The sequence below is a fragment of the Peromyscus leucopus genome, chromosome 6, assembly GCF_004664715.2.
Source record: "Peromyscus leucopus breed LL Stock chromosome 6, UCI_PerLeu_2.1, whole genome shotgun sequence".
Classification (NCBI taxonomy): domain Eukaryota; kingdom Metazoa; phylum Chordata; class Mammalia; order Rodentia; family Cricetidae; genus Peromyscus; species Peromyscus leucopus.
In genome coordinates, this window is record NC_051068.1 from 42,691,601 (window position 1) to 42,717,655 (window position 26,055).

The 26,055-nt window shown below is 40.7% G+C and overlaps 1 protein-coding gene across 1 annotated transcript; it reads left to right on the top strand.

Annotated features, from left to right (window-relative positions):
• The first annotated feature begins 52 nt into the window (after positions 1–52).
• LOC114710393 (vomeronasal type-2 receptor 1) lies at positions 53–26,055 on the top strand. Its single transcript, XM_028894527.2, has 6 exons — positions 53–891; positions 5,995–6,286; positions 8,444–9,316; positions 16,844–17,077; positions 23,037–23,160; positions 24,473–26,055. Exons 1-6 carry the CDS (start codon positions 656–658, stop codon positions 25,453–25,455), a joined length of 2,742 nt encoding a protein of 913 aa, XP_028750360.1. The 5' UTR covers positions 53–655; the 3' UTR covers positions 25,456–26,055.

The window sequence follows — 26,055 nt, forward strand, 5'->3', positions numbered from 1 at the left end:
GAGAGAGAGGATGGAGGGATAGGGGAGAGAGATTTTTTTTTTTTCAGGAGAAACCAGAGCTATGAGCCTCAATCTTTAGAGTGGGTCTTGAGAATAGTGCTGCACGTGGTATTAAAGGGAAAGGAAATGGCATGGATGAAAGAAGTTCATTAAATACATCTGGGCCGTACAGGTTTTTTCTAAGGTACTTTGTTAGCTTCCTAGTCATCAGTGGGGTAATGATACTACTGTCACACTTTGGGTACTTTATGATGAAGCAGGATGCTTTCTTCTCATCTTTGGCACAGAGAAGACCTCCCCCCGCCCCCCCAGAATTACTGCAGTGAGAACTGATGAAGCCAACAGTGCTGGGAAAGAGAGGGACAGTTTCTACAAAACAAAATGACTCAAACTCAGAATCTGTATTCCAGTCACTTATTATTACAAAGCATAAGGGGGTTTTCAGAAGCTTCTTCTCCAAGGGTTACTCAGCTCCCAGTCCAGATCCACAAATTGCAAGTGATTGCAACGCCTGTGATTGAGACACGAAAATTATATAGCAAGTAGTGGCAAGCCGAGTCCACTGGGACACATACACTCTAGTGCTCAATCAAGATGCTTCACTAAAACGTGTGTGATTTCCACACTAGTCAGTTTCTTTAGACACCCTATTAACATGGCCAGCAGAAAGATATGCTTGGCTCTAGGATTTCTTGCATTTTTATGGGCTGAATTGGATGCTCAAAACCAAGGGGAGGAACTACAATGCAGGTTGATGGGCAAGTTTAATTTGACTGGATATGTAGATGCCAAAAACCATTCACTTATTATTGCAGGATTGTTTCCTATTCACTCCAGGACCATCCCAGTAGATGAATCTATTCTGGAGCCAGTATCACCTATATGTGAAGGGTAAGCCATTGTTTAGTCTTCTTTTTTGTCAATTCAGGTGGTGGGGAAGGAGTGATGATCATGGGGTTTGGGTATCCAGCTGGACTCTTGATGCTATACAGAATGGTTGTTTCTCACAGAGTGCTCTGTGGTGCAGCAGCAGGAGCAAGCAGTAGCAGCATGCATGCATGCATGCATGCACGCACGCACGCATGCATGCAAGAGCTTATTAGTTATGTAGAGTTAGGGGCTGCATCCCAGACTTGCAGAATGAGAGAGCTTGTGCTTTGAGAAGATGCCTGTTGATTCATGTGCACACTGAGGTTTGAGAAGCACAGATGCAGAATTATGTAGCACTGCCGATTTACTGTTAATTAGCAAAGACTAAAACTCTTTTTAAGAGCAGCACATTGCAGGGGAGCACTGATTTATCCGAGCAAGACCTCTCCTGCTGGAAGCTTTTGCTCTTAGTGTTTGCACCTCCAAGTTGCCTCCTCAGGAAATAAGATCCATGCCTGATACTAGAATTTGCCAATAATCAGTTGTGAGAAATTCAAAGCACGGATAGGACAACTATCTGTACATAATACACTCACACGCATACGTACACACACAAAACACACACACACACACACACACACACACACACACAACCACTTTAGTATGAAAAGAATGCCACAAATTGAAGAAAGCAAAGCAAATTACCAACAACTTATTGTTATCAGAAAGCAATTTTTCATTTTTTCTGTATTGTTTCTTGCCCCACCCTTATATAATATAAGGGGGGACTTAAATATTTGTAACTGTAACACAAACATAGTTTTAGCTGGACTTTTACCACTAGGCATTTCCATGACACTTCATGGCCATAAGAGTTGTCAATGTATACTGTAAACATTTAGCAGTTTCTGACAACTTCACATCTTTACTGATCACAACTTCTTTCCTTTGAAATGTTTCATGCTCCATATTTGAGATGTCATTGTGTGAAAGATAATAACCATCTCTATGTCTTCAGAAAATACAAAGGTTTCAATTCTTGCCTTCCTCAAGCCTGGGACTGCTGTCCACAAAAGGGAATGGAGGAAGAAGACATGGGATTTTACTTACAAATAGATTACTGTAGAGTCAAGTTTTATTTATCACAGAAGTTTTTACTTCTTTAACCCCCAATAATTGAAATGAAAACTTAGAGTTCACCATAATTTAACCCACTGATATTTTATAAATGGAATTATTTAACTTGTTCCCCACCCTTCATTGGAAATTCTGAAGGTTTCTCTCCCAGCAATGTTGGATGGTAAAGATAATAGACAGATTTTAAAATATGAATTTCCCTCCCATAAAATAATGTGTTATTACAGCATAGTGGAAACAGCAGAGATCTGTCCTATTTAAAATAATTCCCTGACGAGGGTTATTTTGGGATTTGTGTAATCATTGAAATTAGGATTTGAGTGGCTACATCTTGGTCTTATAATGTTAAAAAAAAACTACATTTCTTTAAAATTAGATCTTTAGGATTATTTTCCACCAGTGTCTGTCAATAGTTCCAACCCCAGTGTTCTCAAAGTCTCTTATTATTCTTCCAGTGGTCTGTGTAGTGTTCATAATCCAGGATCAAACTAAACAATATTCATTTTATTTTTTGAATCATAAACTTTAACTAACTGATTCAGAACTCCAACTTGGGGTTTGGAGATGTTTCCTTCTGCAATAAACAACTTCAACACAATACTCATTTTAGTTGTCCATCTTTTAAAAGTATACAAAACAGGAAGACTTTGTATTGTTTTGAAAAACGTTGCTCAGAACAGAGGAAAATAATGAAATGGAGAAAAGAAAGGCATATTTAAGCTTTGTTTGATCATCATAAAAGGAAGATTTAGATATAATGAAATATTGTGAATCTCATAAGAAAAATTAATGAATGGAGGAAAATTTATCATAAATCCCATCTTTTTAGTAATTATCCTGCAATGATTTAAAATGATTTCCCTGGTAATCCTTAAAATACCTCACACGCAGCTTTAATTATAGAAAGTGTTCACACTGCCTGTTTCACCCACAACTGTTTTCTCACTGCTGTATCGTTTCTTGGATCATTGTTTTGTAATGATGGGAAATATTCTCATACAGTTGAGGTTCCATCAGTGGTCACATTAGTTTGTTCTAGTTTTCCAGTACTATAATAATCTCTGTGGGTTGGAGCGACGGTTCATTAGTTAAGAGCACTGGCTGCTTTTCCAGAGGACCCAGATTCAATTCCCAGCACCCATATAAGAGCTCACAACCATCTGTAACTCTAGTTCCAGGGGACCCAACCCTTGTGCACAGATATACATGCTAGCAAAACACCAATAAAATAAATAATGTTTAAAAAAAAAACAACAACAACTCTGTACTGCCCTTTGGGAGTAGATAGCTTTCTTTGTTAGAGTTTTTTTTTTTTTTTTTTTTTTTTTTTTTTTTTTTTTTTTTTTTTTTTTTTTTTTTTTTTCAGTTAACTTCTCAAGAGCTCAAGTTACTAGTTCAAAGCAGGCAAATATTTTTCTAGCTCTTGAAGTGAATTTTTAATCTTACTTAAAAACAATGCTGCTACATTTATTTCAAAAGTTTGATGATATCACTGTTGTTAATCTGGAAACATCACTGTGTGCTATGGTGTCTGTTGTCCTGTCTTTACCCACGCTGCTCCAACTGAGCTCTCTCCTCCAATCATATCAGTCTTCCCATTCCTTGACACTAACTACTGTGTTCTCCTGGTGAAGAGCCTTGACTCAGACTGCTCCTTCTGTTTGAAGTTCCCTTCTCTTTCTGTGTCATCGTGTAAGCCTCAGCACGCCCGTGAGATCCTCCAGGGCTGGGTGTCCCTTTGAGCATCATCTACTCAGATGGCTCCTTTCACCATCTTGTGTTGTTACTGTTTGACTGTGTCTCTGTTTCCTACCCAGAAAGTGTTGTGCTTATTCTTTCACTGTTGTGGTATACTGTCTTGAGAAACCAAAGAACGACCTCCTATATGATAATTCAATCAAAGTGACGTGGAAGAAAATTCCAGTGTTCCAAAAGTGTTATTTGATGTTGATTTTTTAAATTATTAGATTTAATTTTTTTTATGTGTGCATGTTTTGCCTGCATGTATCTATGTGCACCAGGTACACTCTTGGAGCCTGTGGAGGCCAGAGTTGGACATCAGATCCTTGAGAACTAGAGTTATGGATGGTTGCATACCTTCATGTGGGTGCTGGGAATTTAACCTTGATCCTCTGAAAAAGCAACAGTGCTCTTAAATGCTGAGCCATCTCTCTAGTTTCCTGTTGTTCAGTATTTAACTAAAAAATTACTGAACAGAAGACAAAGTTAGATATCTACAGAAAATTTAATGCATAAAGCCATGTTGCAGCACTTGCCTTTAGTAAGTTAAAATATTTTAGTAAGCTTTCACATTGAAGAGAGAAAGAAGAAAATAGAAGAGTTAGTTGACATATATAAGAGGAATTGAAAAAAAATGTAGCATTGAGCTGCAATATCCATTTCAATGGCTAGAGGATTAAAAGGATGATGTATCATATTTGTGTTTATATGTGAGAACCAATCAATATCCTTCAGTATTAAAAATAAAAATCTCAGAAAGATTTTGCAGTTGGAGTTGTATTACACATAATTTTTGTAATGCTTTTCTGTACTCCTTTAAGAGTCTTAATGTATTTTAGTAAACTGTATAAAAAGAATTTCTTTTCTTTCTTTCTTTCTTTGTTTGTTTTTACATCCTGACCACAGTTTCCTCTCCCTCTTCAGAAAAATGCAGGCCTCCCATGGATATCAGCCAACCATGGGATTTCAATTTGTAGTACGACGAGGCACCTCCTCTCCTATTAAGGCTGGACTCAATAGGAGAAGTAGGGTCCCAAAAGCCGGCAGCAGAGTCAGAGACAGGCCCTACTTCACTGTTAGGAATCCCACAAGAAGACAAAGCTACACAACTGTAATGTGTATGCAGAGGGCCTAGGTCAGTCCCATGAGCCTGATTGTTGGTTCAGTCTCTGTGAGCCCCTATGAACCCAGGTTAGTTGACTCTGTGGGTTTTTCTTGTGGGGCCTTGACCTCACTGCTCCTATAATCCTTCTTCCCCCTCTTTCACAGAATTCCCTGAGGTCTGCCTAATATTTGGCTGCATCTGTTTCCATCAGTTGCTGGATGAAGCCTCTCTGATAACAGTTGGGCTAGGCACCAATCTGTTCTTCTGACTGCTCTTAATGTATTTTAGTGATTTTTATAATTATTATTAATGTTCAGAAGAACATAGGTCAAGCTAAGGGGAATCATATGGCCCTAGGGACTCCCTGATGGGTGATGTCTTTCTGTATGCACTGAAAATATGTTGCACTGATTGTTTGATAAGTAAAATGCTGATTGGCCAATAGCCAGGCAGGAAGTATAGGTGGGATAAGCAGACAAGGAGAATTCTGGGAAGAGGAAGGCTGGGTCATGAGTCACCAGCCAGACACAGAGGAAGCAAGATGTGAAGGCAGAACTGAAAAAAGGTACCAAGCCATGTGGCTAAACATAGATAAGAATTATGGGTTAATTTAAGTGTAAGAGGTAGTCAGTAATAAGCCTGAGCAAATGGCCAAGCCGTTATGATTAATATTAAGCCTTTGTGTGATTATTTTATAATAAAGCTGTGGGACTGTGGGTGAGAAATTTGTCCCGACTGCAGGCCAGGTGGGACACAGAAAAACTTTCAGCTACAACTTCCAATGAGAAGGGAAAAGGAGGGACTGTTGGTGAAGAGAATTCTGACTAGAACAATATTTTTGTGACAAAGAGATAATTGGCCATTTGAGGAAATCATAACATATAAACGATATGTATAGGGCAAGAAAAATCCAAAAGTTTGCTTCCCAAGATTACTAATCAAGAGTGAATATGATTCATTTGAATATTTTAAGATTGTAATGTCAGGCTAGGTGATGACTGAGGTACCTGCTGCTGCTTCAGCAAAAAGCTGTAATCACTCATGTAACTGAAGCTCCTTCCTAGAAAAGCGTCTCACTGCCCACCCTCTCACCTACTCCCACTCCCAGTGTCCAGTGCCTCACAAAAGCTTTTCCTTTCCAGATTTAACTTCCGGGGTTTCCGCTGGATGAAAACCATGATCCACACCATCAAGGAGATTAACGAGAGGAAAGATATTTTGCCCAACCACACTCTGGGCTATCAGATCTTTGATTCCTGCTATACCATCACCAAAGCAATGGAGTCGGCTTTGGTGTTTCTGACGGGGCAGGAGGAATTCAAGCCCAATTTTAGAAACAGCACTGGATCAATTCTGGCAGCACTGGTTGGATCAGGGGGATCGTCCTTGTCAGTTGCAGCTTCAAGAATTCTGGGGTTGTATTACTTGCCTCAGGTATTTCGAAATACTGTGCTGAATACTTACTTGTAAAGAAATAGAATCGGGGCCTGGAGAGATGGCTAAGAGGTTAAGAGCACTTGCCATTCTTGCAGAGGACCTAGATTCAGTCCCCAAGACTCATGGTGGTTCACAACCATCTGAAGCTCCAGTTTTAGGGGATCTGAAGCCTTCTTTAGGCCATCATGGGCTGCTGCACGCATGCAGTGCACATAAGCTCATGCAAGAACATGCACTTAAAAATGATGGTACACAGAGCTGGCGAGATAGCCCAGTGGTTAAGAGCACTGGCTGTTCTTCCAGAGGACCTAGGTTCAATTCCCAGCACCCACATGGCAGCTCCAACCTGTCTGTCCATATCTCCAGTTCCAGGGGACCTGATACCCTCACACAGACATACATGCAGGCAAAACACCAATGCACATTAAAAAAAAACAAACAAAAATATTTAAAGAAATACAAATAGCGTGTAGAAATTGTTAAAAGTTACAAAGACATCCTAGGATGGGTGTGACAGAGTTCCAAGTGACCCTGTTTAAGCAAGCCTCAGCCATGAGAACTGAGACTTCCTTAGAGGTGATTTGAGATTACTCTACCCAGAGCATCCTGCTGGCACTGATGGAGTTGTGATGCAGAGAATATTAACTTCTCACTAGTCACCATGCTCCTTTAGTACTGTGGGTTGATCCATAGCTGGAATAAGGCACATGTTTTGGTTTTTGTCTCTGTTGATGCTTATTAATCATGGCCTAAATCATTACACAATCTAAAATGGGTCTGGGAATTTCACCAAACGGATATCCTTTTGGGACACTACCAAAAGCTGAAACAACTTTACAGGTTCTTGCACAGGAGCAAGCATACGCACACATGACTGCCATGCATAAGTGTGGAGGTTAGAGGACAACTTTGGAGAGTCATTTCTTGCCTTCCACTCAGTTTGAGGCAGGGTTTCTCTTGTTACTGCTGCTGTCTAGACTACTCGAGGCTAAGTGTCCTGCAAGCTTCTGGCGAATTCTCCTTTCTCTGCCTCCCATCTTGCTATAGAAGTGCTGAGATGACACATGTGTGCCACTGCACCCACTTTTTTAAACCTGGAATTTGAGAATTGAACTCAGGTCATCAGGCTTGTATGGCAAGCACTCGACCCACGGATCCATCCCCTCAGTTCTGTCCTTGCTTCTTAAAAATGTTCTTTCCTGTAGATAGCTTCTGTGATGTAAATGTTAGCTAGAGGATGGAGAATGATCAAGAATGAAAACGAAAGGCTGAGGCAAGAGAACATCGAGTAGATTGACTTCCTGAAGGAATTGACAGTTCTGGAGCTGTGGAATTGTGATATACAAGACCCTACCAGAAGTGATGCATTAGTAAAATGATAAGGAGAATGAGTGATGTGGAGAGTTAAGTTACAGAAAGGCACAAAAATGGTCACCAACACACGGTGGCCTCAGTTCCATGATCAAGTCCCTAGAGATGGGAAATACATACAAGGGCTACTGACAACATGACAAAAAGGGTGTCTTCCTGTGTGTAGTCACTGGCCTGTAACATGAGAGTGTCAAGGGACTGCGTTGGAGAAAATGCTCCCTTAGACCTAAGGTTTGTACTGCTTTTGTCAGTAGAAGACAGCATTTACTCCCGCAGAAGTCCTGGCAGAATGAAATAAATAAAGAGAAAAATAAAAAAAGGGAAGAAAAGAACAAAACTAACTGGGGTGGTGGAGAAGTGACACAGTGTAAGCAAGAGAAACCGGTGCTACCAAATAGAGGGGGAGTGGACCCATTCCATCATCCTTGTGCATGAGATACTGAAGTTGATGAACAGTCTGGATGTCGTGACTCAGGGGAGGTACCATACCTCCAGGGAGAATACAGGAAAAAGCAAATGACCTCACCGTCAGTGCCATTCATGAAGAACACTGCATTGAATTTTATCAATAATAGGTTGCCCTAACCCCCCTTGGGGTTGACAGCATAGACCAACAACTTCCATCAGCAGCCCCGACTCATTGAGTAGGAGTAGTCATTTTTCATAGAAAAATGTGAGGAAAATGAGAGAACTATTCAGCTCCTCCCCTCACAGACTATTCCGAGGCTGTCGTTTAAGATTTGGCTCTGGCTTCCTAATAACTATAAATGTTTTCTATTGTAGGTGGGCTATACTTCTTCCTGCTCAATTCTTAGTGACAAATTCCAGTTTCCATCTTATCTTCGTGTAATACCCAGTGATAAGATCCAGTCTGAGGCCATGGTGAATCTTATCAAACACTTTGGTTGGGTCTGGGTAGGCGCTATTGCAGCTGATGACGATTATGGAAAATATGGAGTGAAAACTTTTAAGGAAGAAATGGAGACTGCAAACCTCTGTGTTGCTTTCTCTGAAACCATTCCCAAAGTCTACTCCAATGAGAAAATGCAAAAAGCTGTTGATGCAGTAAAGAGTTCCACGGCCAGAGTCGTTGTGCTTTATACCTCTGACATTGACCTCAGCCCCTTTGTGCTGGAAATGATTCATCACAACATCACTGATAGGACATGGATAGCCAGCGAAGCCTGGATTACCTCAGCCCTCATTGCAAAGCCTGAGTACTTTCCATATTTTGGAGGAAGTATTGGATTTGCAGTCCCAAGAGCCGTTATACCAGGATTAAAAGAATTTCTTTATGATATACACCCTAGCAAGGATCCAAATGATATCTTGACCATTGAATTCTGGCAAACTGCTTTTAACTGTACCTGGCCCAACAGCAGTGTGCCTTACAATGTGGACCACAGAGTGAACATGACTGGCAAAGAAGACAGACTGTATGACATGTCTGATCAGCTCTGCACTGGAGAGGAGAGGCTGGAAGACCTGAAAAATACCTATCTGGATATATCTCAGCTCAGAACCACGAACAATGTCAAACAAGCTGTATATGCTATAGCTTATGCCTTGGATCGTCTCAGCAGATGTCAAGAAGGACGCGGGCCATATTCTCCAAATAATACTTGTGCATATATACCTACCTTTGAATTATGGCAGGTAAGTTGTTTTCCTTCGTGATGTAGCATGCCATTCATGAGTATTCCTGATGTTAAAGTTCTTTACCTTTGATGGTCTCATTTCCTTGCATGTCTACTTAAAGAAATGGTTTTGGTTTGCCTGTTTGGCTTGGATGTTTTTTTTTTTTTTTTTTTTTCTTCTGAGACTGGGTTTTTCTGTAACAGCTCTGGCTGTCCTGGAACTCACTTTGTAGATCAAGCTGGCCTTAAATTCACAGAGATCCACCTGCCTCTGCCTCCCAAGTGCTGGAATTAAAGGCATGCACCTCTACAGCCCAGCTGGAGGTGTGCTTTAAATCCCCATTTATTAACAGAATTATTAGGCTTGTTTAAATGGAATCCATGTCCTCCACAAAAGGAATTTTTTTTACTAGATAAGCTGGTTTTCTTTTTCTTTTCTTTTCTTTTTTTTTTTTTTGGTTTTTTGAGACAGGGTTTCTCTGTGTAGCTTTGCGCCTTTTCTGGAACTCATTGTAGCCAGGCTGGCTCGAACTCACAAAGATCCACCTGGCTCTGCCTCCCGAGTGCTGGGATTAAAGGCGTGCGCCACCACTGCCCGGCTTCTGGTTTTCTTTAACATAAGTAAAAGTTAAAGGTAAACCTTCTAGGACTAAATGAATGGCTTAGAGACTCCAGTTTCTTCTAGTTTGCCGTTTCTGTCTACAATGTGTGGCTTCACTTTGTCATCTAGGATGATTACTTGTGTTCAAGACACCATGCTCACATTTGAAACAACAAGAAGGAAAAGGGGACTGAAGACCATTTCTGGAAATTATATACAATTCTTCTTACACTCACATAGCATATTTTAGTCATGTGGTCTTATCTAGCTTGAAAGGAGCTGGACTATGGAGTCTTCCTGTAGTGTGAGAACTGTAGAAGATTCTGGGACATTACCTGGGAGACTCATTTCTGTGCCTCCCATTTTTGGTCTCATGTTAAGCAATTCATGTTGGCTCAGAGTAGCCTGTGCGGTCTCATCCACGATCCTCCCCTTACCTGGAAATACAGAACTTGAGCATCCCTGCCCTGGTTCTAACAGCCCTGCAGGAGATCCAGTTAGCATCTCTGTGGTAGTTTGAATGTATCTGACCCCCATAAGCTCATAGGGAGTGGTACTATTAGGAGGTGTGGCCTTGTTGGAGGAAGGGTAGTCTTGTTGGAGGAGGCTGGATGACACATGCCTTTAATCCAGACCTTGAGACTGGAGGGCACACCTTTAATCTGGCCACACCTTGTGTTGGAAGTGTGCTACTGTGGGGTGGGCTTTGAGGTCTTTCTCTCAAGTTTTACTCAGTGTGACAGTCAGTCGACTTCCTGTGTCTTCTGAGTCAAGATGTAGGACTCTTAGCTCTAGCACCACGTCTGCCGGCACGCTGCCATGTTCTCCTTCATGATCTTAATAGACTGAACCTCTGAAACTGTAAGGGAGCTACTGTCAATGAAATGTCTTCTGTATAAGAATTGCTATGGTCATGGTGTTTCTTTCTAGCAATAGTAAACCCTAACTAATACGATCTCTAACTTGTTACTTTTTCCTTGACGGATCATCCTCACTTTACCCTTATATAACTCCCTGTCAGTACAGCAGAGGTTGCAGTGGCTGGGGCCACTGCATTTCTCTTTGACTTGCCTTTTCAATCGTTTGCCTCCTGCTTTCAATCTTACTACTCAGTCTTAGTCTTACTCCGTCTGTGGTACTTTTTCCCTTTCCTTTTTTTATGAACTTGATAATATGATCAGGATTGGTCAGATAGTTTTAGAGTGGCTTCAATTTGGCTTTGTCTAATATTTTATGATTTGGTTGAGTTTATGCATTTTTAGCACAAATAACACAAAAGCAATATTGTATCTTTTCAAATTCCTTCTATCAGAAGGCATATCATGGGTTGGAGATACAGCTCAGTTTGATAGTGCTTTTCTAGCATGCACAAAGTCCTGGCTTTGGTCCCCTAGACCACATGAAAATATGGTACTTGGTGCACACTTATTATTTTAGCACTTAGGAATTGAAGGCAGGAACATCAGAAGTTCAAAGCTATCCTCAGGAACATAGTGACCAGCCTGGGTTACATAGTCTCATCTCAAAAAACAGAAAAAAAAAAGGAAGGCACATTATGTAAGCATTTCTAATTATTGCTAATATTATTAACTTTGATAATTTAATTACAGTAGGATCCCCATTTTTTCTCTATAAAGTTGCTGTATTTCCCTTGGGAAGTAATAATTATCTTGTTGGGCAATATTTTGAGGCTCTGAAAATGTATAGCTTTTCATTACACTTTTGCCCACTGGTTTTTAGCATTCATTGACAATTATTCTTTACATTTTGCTGTTATTATTATTGTGCATGTGTGCCTTTCTGGTGGTGGGGTCAGTTCCTTAATAGGATGCATATGAGTAAAAAGACAATGAGCAGGTCCCTGATATGGTACTATGCCATATTTGGCTTTCTTATAGAAGTAGAAACATATTTTAACTAAATGTAAGTGCTTACCTCTGTCCAGAGGTAATCTAGAAGACCCCTCTGAACAAATAGGTCTAAAATGAACTCTTCAAACTCAGTTGCCGGGGGGTGGGAGGTGGGGTGGGGTTGGGGATTTAGCTCAGTGGTAGAGCGCTTGCCTAGCAAGCACAAGGTCCTGGGTTTAGTCCTCAGCTCTGAAAAAAAAAAAAGACAAAATAACAAACTCAGTTGGGTCTTGTTTATTAAGACACTGAATGATTAAGAGAGAGACAAAGTTTGTAAAATTATATCATAAAGCTCAGCGAGATGAGGGAGTATTTTAGCTACTCACAGAGGTATTGGGGTATCTGTGGATGAGTTTCACCTAGGTCTTGCCAGAAGAGGAGAGAGAGCTCTCCAAGAGACTCAGAGAAATAGGTTGTCTGAGCTTCTGGGTGTGGAACAGTCTTAGCTCTAGACAGATGAATCCACAGTGACAGCCCTTGCAGCTTAAGATGGAGGGAAGATTTGATAAGGTCCCATTCTCATGGCTTTGAGTGGTCATTTATCATGCAGTATGATTTTAAGATAGACCTAGTCTCCTAACCTAATGTAAGGAGGTGATCCTGAAAAAGTGAAGTCACACTTGAGGCTGTTCTTGTCCTGGCCTTCAGTGACAGTCTTGATTATTTATCTGAAAGGTATAAAATACTGAAAAAGATAGTGAATTCTGGGTCTAGCAGGAGGTCTGACTGGAGGAAGGGCTTAAGTGAGGTTAAGGTAGGCTGTAGACTTTGGAGTAATACAGGATCATTACAGTACAACTGGGAGAAGACTGGGGCCAAGAATGTGATCTTGAGTGCAAGTTTAGTAAGATCTCTCCCAAGAGTTTAACTGGCTCTTTCTACTTTCCTGGAAGACAAAGAATGTCAGCTATGGTGGCTCAAGCCTTTAATCTCAGTAATTGGGAGGCAGAGGCAGGTTGATCTCTGTGAGTTCCAGGCCAACCTGGTCTATATAGCAAGTTGTAGACAAGCCAGGACTACACAGTGAGACCCTGTCTCAAACAAAGCAAAATCAACCAACAAAAAACCCCAAAGATGAGGATGTCAGGATACATAGAGATAATACTTAATTTTGAGAATGATATTAGAAATGAAAGCTGGGTGATTATCTGTCTTTGGAGACCAGAGGAGACTAAAGTGAGGGATAATGTATTCTATAAGGATGATGATGATCTCTGAGGCCCTTTTTGATTTTTGTGGGGAATGACTCCATCCATCTGGTGAAGGTATTCACAAGAACTAATAGGTATTTGAGTCCCTTGCATGGAGGTAGGTGAATGAACTCTACTTTCTAATCTTCCTCTGACATACTTCACTATGTTGGTCAGGCTGTAAAAGAAAAGGGTCTGAGGACTCCCTTAGTATTGACTAGAAAAGCTTTGGAAATGGACCATAAGGAACTCTGGTGTCTGTGAAAAGAGCTCAACAGGGTTTCTCTGTGTACCTCTGGCTGTCCTGGAACTTCCTCTGTCGATCAGGCTGTCCTTGAACTCCGAGATCCGCCTACCTCTGCCTCCCGAGTGCTGGGACTAAAGGTGTGTGCCATCATGCCTGTCTTTGGTGTCTTAAGTATTTATTGTTGAGGTATTTTACTTCTTTGGTTAGGTTTATTCCTAGGTATTTTTCTTAAAGCTAATGTGAATGAAGTTTCCTCATTAATTTCTTTTCTTTTCTTTTTTTCCCCTTTGGTTTTTTGTTTTTTTAAGACAAGGTTTCTGTTTCTCCCTAGCCGTCCTGGTCCAGGCTGGCCTTGAACTCAGAGATTCATTTGCCTTTGCTTCCTGAGTGCCACCACTGCCTGGCAAATGTCTTTTTTCCTCTTAATTCAAGTTACTGTATGACTCCCATTTTATTTATTTGAATTAATTAAACAGATCTAGTTACTGTTATGTTAATTACATATAATATATTTCATTTTGACATTTTCATACATGTACAATCATATTGACCTGATTATCTTCCCTTGACCCTCTCTCCCCATGTCTTTACTTTGATTGTGTATGTGTGTGTGTGTGTGTGTATGTATGTGTGTGTGTGTTGTGTGTGTGTGTGACCCAATGAGTTTCATTAGGGCTGTTTGTAGGATAAGTGAGAGTTTGTTCACAGAAACATTTATATTTAACCAGTGGGGACTACTGAAGAATAAATAAACCTCTTTCTCCCTAGCAACCATCAACTGTCTATACATCACTAAGAAGAATTAGGGCCAAATGAGTTTCTCTTCCTTTCAGGATAGGGGTTGGTCTAGCTTTGTGCAGATCTTGTGTAGGTAATATGAGCTGCTGGGAGTTCAAGAGTGCTATTTCAAGTCAGGAAGTCAGCATTCCTTACCACTCCCCACAAACCCCTCCAAGGTCCTGTGTTTGTGTGTTGTGATTTGAATGTCTCTTCTGGTTTTATTTCAGAATCCTTTCATTGACCGGGCTACTGCTAAAGGCTCAATTCTCAGTACCACTCAGTGAGGAGAATTCAAACTGTTGTAACAGCAATAAAATAAACCCATGAAAGGTATAGAAATGTGCATGGCATCTCATGGAGCCTGGTAATCCACCATCATTGACCATAAAGCTAAAAATGGAAAAACTACTAAGGAATATGCTATAAGCTAAAAGTAATATTTAGGGCAGATGTAGAAATTGTAAATGGATGAGATACAAGAAATAGGCAGAGAAAATGGAGAAATAGAGGGAAAATAATAGAGAAAGAAAAGAAAACAAAGAGTGAAGAAAGATATATAGAGGGAAAGAGAAACAAGGAAGAGATTTAAAAAAAAAATCAAAGAAATGCAAAAAGAAAACAACAAAACCCATTAATAAAAAACTTCAAAAACAACAGCAATTAAATGTAAGAATGGGCATAAACCAGGCGGTGGTGGTGCACATGTTTAATCCTAGCACTAGGGAGGCAGAGCCAGGCAGATCTCTGTGAGTTCGAGGCCAGTCTGGTCTAAAGAGTGAGATCCAGGACAGGCACCAAAACTACACAGAGAAACCCTGTCAAAAAGGAGAAGAAGAAGAAGAAGAAGAAGAAGAAGGAGGAGAAGAAGAGAAGAGAAGAAGAAGAAGAAGAAGAAGAAGAGGAAGAAGAAGAAGAAGAAGAAGAAGAAGAAGAAGAAGAAGAAGAAGAAGAAGAAGGAAGAAGAAGGAAGAAGAAGCATAAAAATCACAAAGTAAAAATATTTAAAAAGCAGTAAGTTAAAGTGAAAATATTTAAATGTGGAGGGGGTTGGAAAAAGCAGAAAAAATGATAACAAGTAGCCACCCAACTAAGCAAAAAACATGTACAGATACAGAGAAGGACACCAATGAAAAAATTAAAACAACAACAAAAAACAGTCCCAATAAGGAAAACAATTTAATACATTATTAAGGAGAATAACAACTAGAAATACAAAAAGTTTAAATAATACAATAAAGTAACAAAAGTGATGAAAATATAGTAAATAGGAAAAAAAATCAAGAGAGAATGCATAGAGAAGGAGAGGAGAGAGAAAGAAAGAGGAGAAAAAGATAGAGAAGAGAAGGGAGAGAGAGGGAGGGAGGGAGGAGGGAGGGAGGGAGGGAGGAGAGAGAGAGAGAGAGAGAGAGAGAGAGAGAGAGAGAGAGAGAGAGAGAGAGAGAGAGAGAGAGAGAGAGAGAGAGAATGTTTCTTCTTCTAGAGTTTTAGAGACTTCCAGCCGTATGCACAGGGCAAAAGTGTCACTTGAATTTGTGGACTTATCTTTCCTATGGTTATGCTGTTGTGGTCAGTACTGGACAAGTGTCTTGCACCCATCCGAGCTGTCTTTTCCTCACTAACATTCCTTCTTTGCTCACAGGTGCCTCTGCCTAGCTTTGCCATCCATAGGCTGGGGGAGGCTCTCTGCACCCCCTCCTCTCCCTTCTCCCCTTCTCCCAGGAGACTTCCTGGATTGTGTTCTCTAGGGTGGCTTATGCTTTAACTGAGGTGTGTCCTATGTATACAACTGAGGCTGATGCAGGGTCTGTGTTCACACCTTCAAGAACTCCTCAGTCGCCCTTCTGGCATCATACATACCCCTGGAACTTTAGTCCCACAGCCCAAGAGAAGAAACAGGGGGCTCCAGAGTTTGATAGACCCCCTGGCCTCAGCCTGAGAGCTGTCAAACTCCAGGGTCAGTCTCACCTGCTAAAATCTGTTGTTGACCTAGGCTGGGGCTATTCCCTCCCCATGCACTTCCTAGCCAAGGCGGAGGCTCCTGCTACACACTCTTGTCAGCCTCAGCTACCCTGCTCTACACAACTGACTCCTTTATCCTTCTCCTTACTCAGGAGCTGTGACAGGCCAAGTTGAGGCTTCCTGATGTGTGGTTGTTCCCTAATCTTAGGCTCCCAAGGTAGCTCCATTTGAACAATAGGTCCCCTCTGGAGACGGTACTCAGGTGCTAGCCTCTCAGACACATAGAGTGACAAAATGGGCTTTTCCTCCACCACTAGCCAGTCTGCTGGAGGGATGAAGGCTACAGCGTGGTCCTGAGGGTAGGACTGTGTGCCTCTCATCTGTCCTCGTCCCTTCGGAGGTAGCTTCCTCCTGCCACGCAAGGTGACTTCATGGTGCAAGCTGTGTTTGGTTTCCTGTTTTTTCTTTTCTTTGCACTTTCCATGTATTCTTTCATTTCCTCTCTGGATTTCTGAAGTCCCTCCTTTCTTTTCGTTTTGGTGTTGAGTCCAATCTCCCCCCCCCCCTTTATTCTGACTTTCACTAGTTTACAATCGGCAGCGTCTACCCCGCCATCTTCTCAGGAAGTTCGGACTGAAATCTTCAAGTTTGATTTTGGACTTGTGGCTAGAGGTTGTCGTAGCTAATTAAAAAAAAAAAAAAAAAAAAAAAAAAGTAGAGAGACCAAGAGGAAGCACTACAATTTCATAAATTAAATATGATTTTGAAATGATTTTCTTTATAAAACTATTTTCTAGACAATTGGAGTTTTACAAATTCTTTTCTTCTCTCTTTTTTTCCCCTCTGTGTTGCTTTCTAGCTAATGTACTATATGAAGGAGATTTCATTTGAAATGCATGATGGAAAACGGATGGTTCTGGATGAAAATGGAGACGTGCTCAATGGACATTATGATATCCTAAATTGGCAATTAGATGATAATGGAGAAATTTCCTTTGTACCAGTTGGGAAATTCAACTTCAAAAGTACTACTAAGTTTGAGCTCATTATTCCAAATAATTCTTCAATATTTTGGAACACTGAGTCATCAAAGGTTAGTTGCACTGATAGATTATTTTATTTATATTTATATATTTTAAGGATATCAATGAAATGTAAAACACTTAGAAATTATTCTAATTGAAAATCAGTTTTCCTTGGTACAACACATTTTAAAATATATGAAAATTCAGATTTTTAAATTTTGGAATATTTTCTTGGATTTTAGTATTAAACATTAATTTCAGTATGTTATCTTTTTAAGCACTTTGACCATAGTTATTTTGACCACTTTTGTGTTTTATTTCCTTTTTCTGTCTATATTGTGGTGAAGGGTGTGCATGTACGTGTGTGATACACATGTATGTGTGCCTGTGCTTGTATGTATGTGTACATGCGTGTGGAAACCAGAGGCCGATGTTGGGGTCTTCCTCAGTCATTCTTCATGTTGAATTTTTTGAAACGGGGTCTCTCACTGAACTTGGGACTTGCCTATTTAGGTAGGCTGGCTGGCCAATGAGCACTAGTGATTTGCCTGGTTCTCTCTTCAGTTTTGGGGTTACAGACGTATTCTATCATGCCAGCTTTAATCTGGGTGTTTGGGATTTGAACTCAGGACCTTGTGCTTGACAAGCATTTCACCAAAGCCGTATCCCTAACCCTCTTCTGTGTTTACTTTCACCCCATCCACTCTCTCAGTGGCTTTTTCTTTATCTCATTTCTGTTCTGGGTTATTTTGCCGCCCTTTGCTCAATAGTTCTTATTAAAGTTTCTTCGGAATATATTCTTCTTTTCTTTTTTTTTAAGATTTATTTACTTATTTATTATGTATACAGTGCTCTGCCTGCACATGTCCCTGAAGGCCAGAAGATGTCAATACAGGTGGTTATGAACCGCCATGTGGTTGCTGGGAACTGAACTCAGGACCTCTGGAAGAGCAGTCAGTGCTCTTAACCTCTGAGCCATCTCTCCAGCCCCTGGAATATATTCTTTAATGCCTTGTTACTTCTATCTTAAACCCAGAAACATTGTTTTGTTATTTCTTTCACAAGTAAAGTCAACCCTTTTCATTTCTTTGAATTTTATATCTGCTGAACAAACTTACATTTCTGTTTTAAAATTAAGTCTATTTTTAAAAGGATACATAAGAACATAAAAGTTTTACTTATTTATGAGCTACTCTGTGATGTTTCCATGCATATACATAGTCTGTAATATTTGGGTTAGCTATCTCTATCTTCTCAGATGTTCATCGTTTCTTTATGATGACAGCATTTAAAGTCCTCACTTTTAGAAGTGTAAACACAACCAGAGTCATCTTACTATGCAAGTGCACACCAGACTTCCTACTTTTATCTAATGGTAACTCGGTACCCACTGACCAGCCTTTCTTGATTCTGCTCTTTCTGGGAAGTCTGTCCAGCCACTGACAATCACTATGCTAGGATCCTGATCTCTAATGAGATCTCATTTTAGACTTCATGTATGCATGAATCAGAGAGTACTTACCTTTCTGAGTGTGACTTACTCCCCTTACTATGTAAACTCCAATGCTGTCTATGTTGTGGCAAATGTCAAGATTTAATTCTTTTGCTACGACTGAATAATATTCAGTTGTGTTTCTGTACTACATTTTATTTATTCACTCATCAGTTCATGAACAGAAGTAGTTTTTTATCTACTGTGGATAGTGCTGCAATGACATGTGAGTGCAAATATTAGGAACACTGATTTATTTTCCTTTGGATATATAGCTGATATTGAGATTGTTGAATCACATGGTAGTTTTATTTTAAGTTTCTGACATCCAGCCATACTGTTTTCATTGTACCACACATTCCCTGCGGCTGTGTACAGTGTTCTCATTTCTCCAGAACCTTACCCACACGATTTTTGTCTTCAAAAAATATCTTTTTAGGGTGGACATAAAATAATATTTTAAATTTATTCTTTCAAAATTTCATACATGTATAGAAAATATTTTGATTTTTATCCCCCCCCCCCCCCCGCTTCCTCCCTCTACTTCTCCCTGGGACTTACCAACCCATCCCTCTCACAAATGCATGTCCTCTTCATAAATTACTTTATTATTAGGAGCTCCTGAATCCAATTAGTGCTGACCACATGTGCATGGGTGTGGGGCCATCTGCTGGTGCATGGATACATCCCCAAAGTAAAGTGACTCTCCAGCACAGCAGCCATCAACTGTTAATAACTCTTCAGCTAGGGGTGGAACCTTGGGAGCTCATCCCCTATCCACGCTGGAACTTTGATCGACTTGACCTTTTGTAGACAGCCACACCAGCTGTGAATTTATGCATGGAACAGCCATGTCACGTCCAGAGGACAGCACTTTCTAGCCCTCCTCCCATCTTCTCCACCCTTTGGCTCTTAGGGTCTTTCTGCCTACCTCTTCGGGATGTTTCCTGAGCCTTGAGTAGGGGGAGGCTGATCCATGACCCTTCAATGTCTGAACACTCATCACTGATTTTAAGCATTTTCATCATGGATCATGTACTCAACCTTTTGTCTTTAATGAGATAGGAATTGGGGGGAAGTTGCACAGTAGAGTTTCGGCAATATAACTTAGTGTTTCCTATGTAGTGACTTATAGAAGTGTACAAGTGACTCGGTAACACAGACAATTTAAATCTTCCATGTGAATCTCAGGATGGAAGACTGGAAAAAAATCACAGAAAGATGAAAGTAATGTCACTGGGGCCAGAGGGAACTGCTGCTTTGGAAGCTTTCTTAATGAGAGTCTGGGAGGAGTTTCCCACCCTCCCACTTTAACTTTCCTCTTGCCCTGAAGTCTGAGATCCCCAAATAAGGGTTTGAGCTCCTACCCTGTGCCTCACATAGATAGGATCTTTTTCATCTCTCAGTACTTGCTCTAAGATTTCTATGCCTAGCGATATACATATAGATTTATACATATTCGCAAAACTGCACACACACCTCTTCTTACACCCTACTCTCTCTTTTCTTGGTGCATCCTTAAGCAGTACTTGGATATGTTATGGCTAGAAATCAAAATAGCATATCAATGTGTGCTACATGGGGAAAACAGAACTATCCTCTTCATTTCCTTCTTTCCTTCTCCCCTCCCTCCCTCTGTTCCTTCCTCTCTCCTTTCCTCTTTTTAATCTTTTGGTATTTTTGAGGCAGGGTGTTACTGTGTAACCTGGCTTGCCTGGAACTCACTCTGTAGACCAAACTAGCCTCAGACTCACAGAGATCTGTCAGCCTCTGCCTCCTGAGAGCTAGGATTAAAGGCATGCGCCACCAGTCCCTGCATTGTGTCTTTTTGTTCAAGAGCTGTTTTGTCCAACTCAGTAGCCCCTAACTTCAGTTAACTTTTCGAATGTACATTAATTACAACAGGGCTGGTAGACTGCTTGCCTAGAATGCTTGAGGCCTTAAGTTTCATCTCAGAATTGCACACAAAAAGTAAATAAATCAAAATTAAATAAAGTGGAAAAAATAAGGAAAAAATTCCTTAGTTGCATTAGCTATATCAAGGGCTCAATAGCCACAGGTAGCCAGATACCATGTAGGCCAACACAGAAATGCGACCCTTCTATAACTGCAGAAAGGACAGAGCTGCCTTAAGCCTAAACATCTGTGGTGCTGAGCTCACTGCCTGGAAGGTGAAGTACTTTAGAGATGAATCTTGACACTTGCTTTTCATGCTCTATTTGAAAGAAAACTAATAAAAGTATAATAGTGTATTTCTATTTTTAATAAGGTTTCAGTAGAGTATAGTCATCTTATTTTTCTTCTCTATTAAGATTGGTATTATATTTGTATAATGGAGTGCTTCGAATGCAATTCAACACTAACTTAATGAGCATTTACTAATAGCACCAGTCATATATGTTTATATCTTAAGGATGGAAAGCCTTATAGGTTTACATCTTCTTTTGTTTTCTGAGACAGGATCTTACTATTAGCTAAGACTAGCTTCAAATTCATGAACCTCCCTCTTTAGCCTCCCAAGTTCTGAGATTACATCTAAGTATTACTCTTTCAGAGAGAGTATTTTATCTGCCCTTTAAGAAACTGATCCTAGAGCCTCGAGTGAAAGGGTTTGATGGAGACATCTCATTTAGGACTGAGTGTTCCAAAGTCTCTCACTCTTTGCACATTGTCCAGTTGTGGGTCTCTGTGTTAGTTCCCATCTACTTCGGGAGGAAGCTTCTCTGATGATGCTGAGAGAGACACAGACCTATGAGTACAGCAGCATGTCATCATCAGGAGTCATGTTGTTTTGCTATATTCTTTAAACAGAATAATGGTAGTAGGTTTTCTCTTAGGCTCATGATCTATGTAGTCCCAGGTTCATGCCACTTCAGCAGTATTAGGTATGAGGTCCATCTCATGGAGATAGCCTTAAATCTAATCAAAAAGTGGTTAGTTTTTTTTATTTTATAGTTTAATTTAATTTTACATGTGGTTAGTTATTCTTACAACATTTGTGCCACTCTTGCATTAGTATATTTTGTAGGGAGTTGATGCTATAGGTGATAGGGTTTGTAGTTAGATGATATTGATGATTGCTTTTCTTCTCCAGTAGCATGCCGAATACTTTCCAGCACCATGAATGCAAGTCAGTAGGGGTAAAGCTTCTAGTAGGGCATCAGCTCGACTTTACTGTGTTTGGTAGCTTAAGTGGTGTCTTCAGCAATAGGGCCTTACTCTCAGGTTATGGAGAGCAGCCAATAGCCTTGGCAATAGCCTGTGGTGTTTGAGGGGTCCGTGAGATCCCTTTGGCCAACAGGGATCTGTGCAGAAGAGGAGCTAAACAGATTTGAAGAGCCAGAGGTGGTGGATGACTCCAAGGAATGACTTTCAGACACAACATGTCTCATGTATATATAAACTCACAGAGACTGAGGCACCATGCATAGGAACTGTACAGATTCAAGGCAGATGGCACCCAGCCCTGAGAGAGGGGAGTGAGTATCATGTCCATCCCTTACCTAAGTGTTATTTGCAATTGATATGCACTGGAAAGAGGAAAACCAATTTTCTCCAAAGGAGTGTCACTGGGTCTATCAACTACACATCAGGGCAGGTCCCGATGCCCAGAAGTGGCTGACCAACACAAGATGAACTCCATGGTGTGTGTGTGTGTGTGTGTGTGTGTGTGTGTGTGTGTGTGTGTGTGTGTGTGTGTGTTAGGGGAGGGGCTTTGTTTTGGAATTTATTCTGTCTTATTTATTTTTGTTGGTTTTGATTTTAACTTACATGAGGTTAGGTGGGTAGGGAGGAGGGAAAGATCTGGGAAGAGTTGAGAAAGGAGGTAAAACACCATCAAAATATACCCCATGAAAAAATTAAGTAAAAAGGAAACATCCTTCTATCCTCAGATTAAGATATGAATTTATCTGCCAATATCACTCTTATTCTGTATTTCAAAGTGTAACATTCTTTGTAAGATACATGATATGGAAGGAGGCCTGTGTTTGCTACAAAATTTCTAACTCAACTTAGCAAGAAAATATTCCTGGACTATCCTTCTTCTTTTATTTCTTTATGCCTTTTCCAATTTCCTCCCTTGAACTTTTAATTTTTTTTCCTACCATTTAGGAAACAACTTTAATTTTAATATTATGCTGAAATGATTTTGCTGAGAGGAAATATATTTCAGGTTTTTCAGGATGATTATTGGAGTTTTAAGTTCTCGGAAAATGGGAACAGACTTAGTCAACTGTCCCATCTGCAGCATATCATGTGATACTAGTTTGGTCTTGATCACCAAGATGACAAAGAAGTCATTAGAGTTAGTTCGGCATTTCCAGAGTCAATCACAGGACTGTTCTTCAGTAGAAATTCTTTCTACGCTGCCCGTATTCTCATGCTTTGGCTGATATCTTCACTCACTATCCTGGGTTCATCTCCTCTATAAATAGGACGCCCATCTCCCTGGAAATACAATTGGGAACTTCCTCAGTTTCCCAAGAGGAAAAGTTTCAAGGTGTTGTTACACCCACTGTCTTTGTCTTTGCTAGCTTCCCCACTCAGTCTGCACAGACGTGTGTCCTCCGGGGACCCGGAAGGGAGTTCGCCAGGGGCAGCCCATCTGCTGCTTTGATTGCATCCCATGTGCTGATGGATATGTGTCAGAGAAACCAGGTAGAGACGGTCGCTTTTTCATTAGTAGGAATGCAATTAGATTAAATGTTTATTGACAAAAAGGTCCTTGGAAACATTTTTTAAATAAAAGATGTAAGTAATGTATGGCAAAAATCATTAGCATCTATCAAATTATTGATTGTCTTGTGCAGTGTGGATAAAGGATAAAAACATATAAAATGTGAAATATGAATAAATTCATAAAATCTTCCAACTGCTTGTTTCTAAAATAGACTCAACACTAATTATAGTCTGAGAACAGTCACCCACTTGTCTTAAGGTTCTAAGCACTGAGAACACATGCGTTGTACAGCTGCTGCTGCGTGAACTCCTACCACAGCATGCTCAGTTGCTGCGCTCTGGGAGTGACTTAGGCAGCTTGGTTTTGTGAAGTATGTTGGAGCAGGTTTATTTATATTTCTACTTTTTGTTGTTGTTGAAGGAACAAAAAATGCACTTGTCTTTTGTCACATGACCCTTAAGAGTAACCATGTAAGAAGGATAAAATGGTCTGCGATGGAAAACAAGCATCCTGTAACCTGCACAACTCCCTGGCTCCAGGTCCCCAGTCTCCACCCAGAATTCCATCCAGAGATGTCCAGACCAGGAGTCAGAGTAACTGACAGGGAACACCAGTCTTTACATGGATCTTTAAATTAACACTGAGTAGACCCATCCCCTCATCTGCCACACACCCTCACGTCAAGTAGCCTTTCCTGTTCACCAGTGCTTCCTCTAAGAGCCTCCATCCAGACAGACTTAGCTTTCTTAGCCTCAGGGACCATGGTTGGTTTGTTTTCCTTCTTACCCTCATCCTCACCACTCACTCAAATGAGCATCTGGAGTTGGGGACATTTGAATGGGCACACACATGATTCTCCTCCATGAGGAGATATTAACTGAGGAACTAAAAACACCAGGGGTTTAACCAGATGTGTCCCAGTCCTTTTGATTGTTTTACCTCAGTAGCCATGACTTTCTTATTGATAGGCAGTTCCAGGGTTGATAAGGACACATGCCTCTTTCCTCAATAGATAGATGGAGGAGAAAGAGAGGAGCACATCACTGAAAAAGACCAATTCGAGAATGCCTGAGATTGGGAAGAAATGCTCAATTTCTAAAATTGAAAACAACTCTCAGGCTTTCACAGCATTTGTAGGCACCAAGGCCATTTTCCACTACTAATTTTAAGATCACACACACACACACACACACATACCCCTTGCTCAAGTCTTTAGCTGTCCTGGGCTGTTCACAGTTAAAAGTGACAAGTGGCTTTTCTTGCAGTCAATTCTCTGCTCTTTCTCAATAGGTCAAAGGGAATGTGATCCATGTGGGGAAGATGACTGGTCCAATGCACAGAAGAACAAGTGTGTGCCAAAGGAGGTGGAGTTCCTCGCTTATGAGGAGGCCCTGGGGTTCACCCTTGTCATCCTCTCCATCTTTGGGGCACTTGTGGTCTTGGCCATCATCGTGGTGTATGTGATCCACAGGCACACTCCGTTGGTGAAGGCCAATGACCGGGAGCTGAGCTTCCTCATTCAGATGTCTCTGGTCATCACCCTGCTCTCATCCATGCTCTTCATAGGCAAGCCACTCAACTGGTCCTGCATGGCCCGCCAGACCACTCTGGCACTGGGCTTTTGCCTTTGTCTCTCTTCCATTCTTGGAAAGACTATTTCACTCTTTTTTGCCTACAGGATTTCCGTATCCAAAACTCGGCTTACATCCATGCACCCCATTATTCGAAAACTCATTGTGCTGACCTGTGTTTTAGGGGAGATTGGTGTGTGCTCAGCTTACTTGGTGTTGGAGCCTCCCAGAGTGTACAAGAACATTGAACCTCAAAATGTAAAGATCATCTTTGAGTGCAATGAAGGTTCTATAGAGTTTCTGTGCTCCATATTTGGGTTTGATGTCCTTCTGGCCTTACTGTGTTTTCTTACCACCTTTGTGGCTCGCCAGCTGCCAGATAACTATTATGAAGGGAAATGCATCACTTTCGGGATGCTGGTCTTTTTCATTGTCTGGATCTCTTTTGTCCCTGCTTACCTGAGCACCAAAGGCAAATTCAAAGTGGCAGTGGAAATATTTGCCATTTTGGCATCCAGCTATGGCTTGTTAGGATGCATATTTCTTCCTAAGTGCTTCATTATTTTGCTGAGGCCAAAGAGGAACACTGAGGAAACTGTGGGTGGGAGAATTCCCACTGTAGACAGGAGCATCCAGCTGACCTCAGCTTCTGTGAGCAGCGAGCTTAACAACACCGCAGTGTCGACTGTGCTGGATGATTAGAGTTGTGAGTTCCATGTGATATGATGACCTGGCTCAACCTTCCCTTTCAGGTTGCTTCTGAAGCAGCTGCTTGATGCTCTGGGGTACTATTTGCTTGTGGCTGTGATAGTGTAAGGTTAACATGGTGAATGAAATCTCTTTCTGTGACATGCCATTGAGCATGGATTATAATGTCATTTGTGATTGAAATAAGTTGAAATAAGAAGCCATTCCATTTAGAATTTTAAAGTAGAGGATATAAATAAACACAGTTTATCAAAAATGGTAGTAAAATGGCTCATGAATCTTTTTCTTTAATAATGAGTATCTGTCCTAGATGTTTAAATGAAATAAAAACACATAAGCAGGACACAGAGATCTTTTCTCATCCTGTTGATACCTCCCTGAAATAGATAGTTCTATTTTTAAGAATTACAGCTCTGATGGTTGGGGAGATAGCTCGGTTTTTAAGAGCACTGGCAGCTCTTCCAAAGGACCCACGTTCAGTTCCTAGTACCAACACAGTGGCTCACAACTGTTTACAACTATAGTTCCAGGGAGCCAGTGCCCTCTTTTCGAGTGTTTGGGTACCAGACATGAATATAGTACACAAACATACAT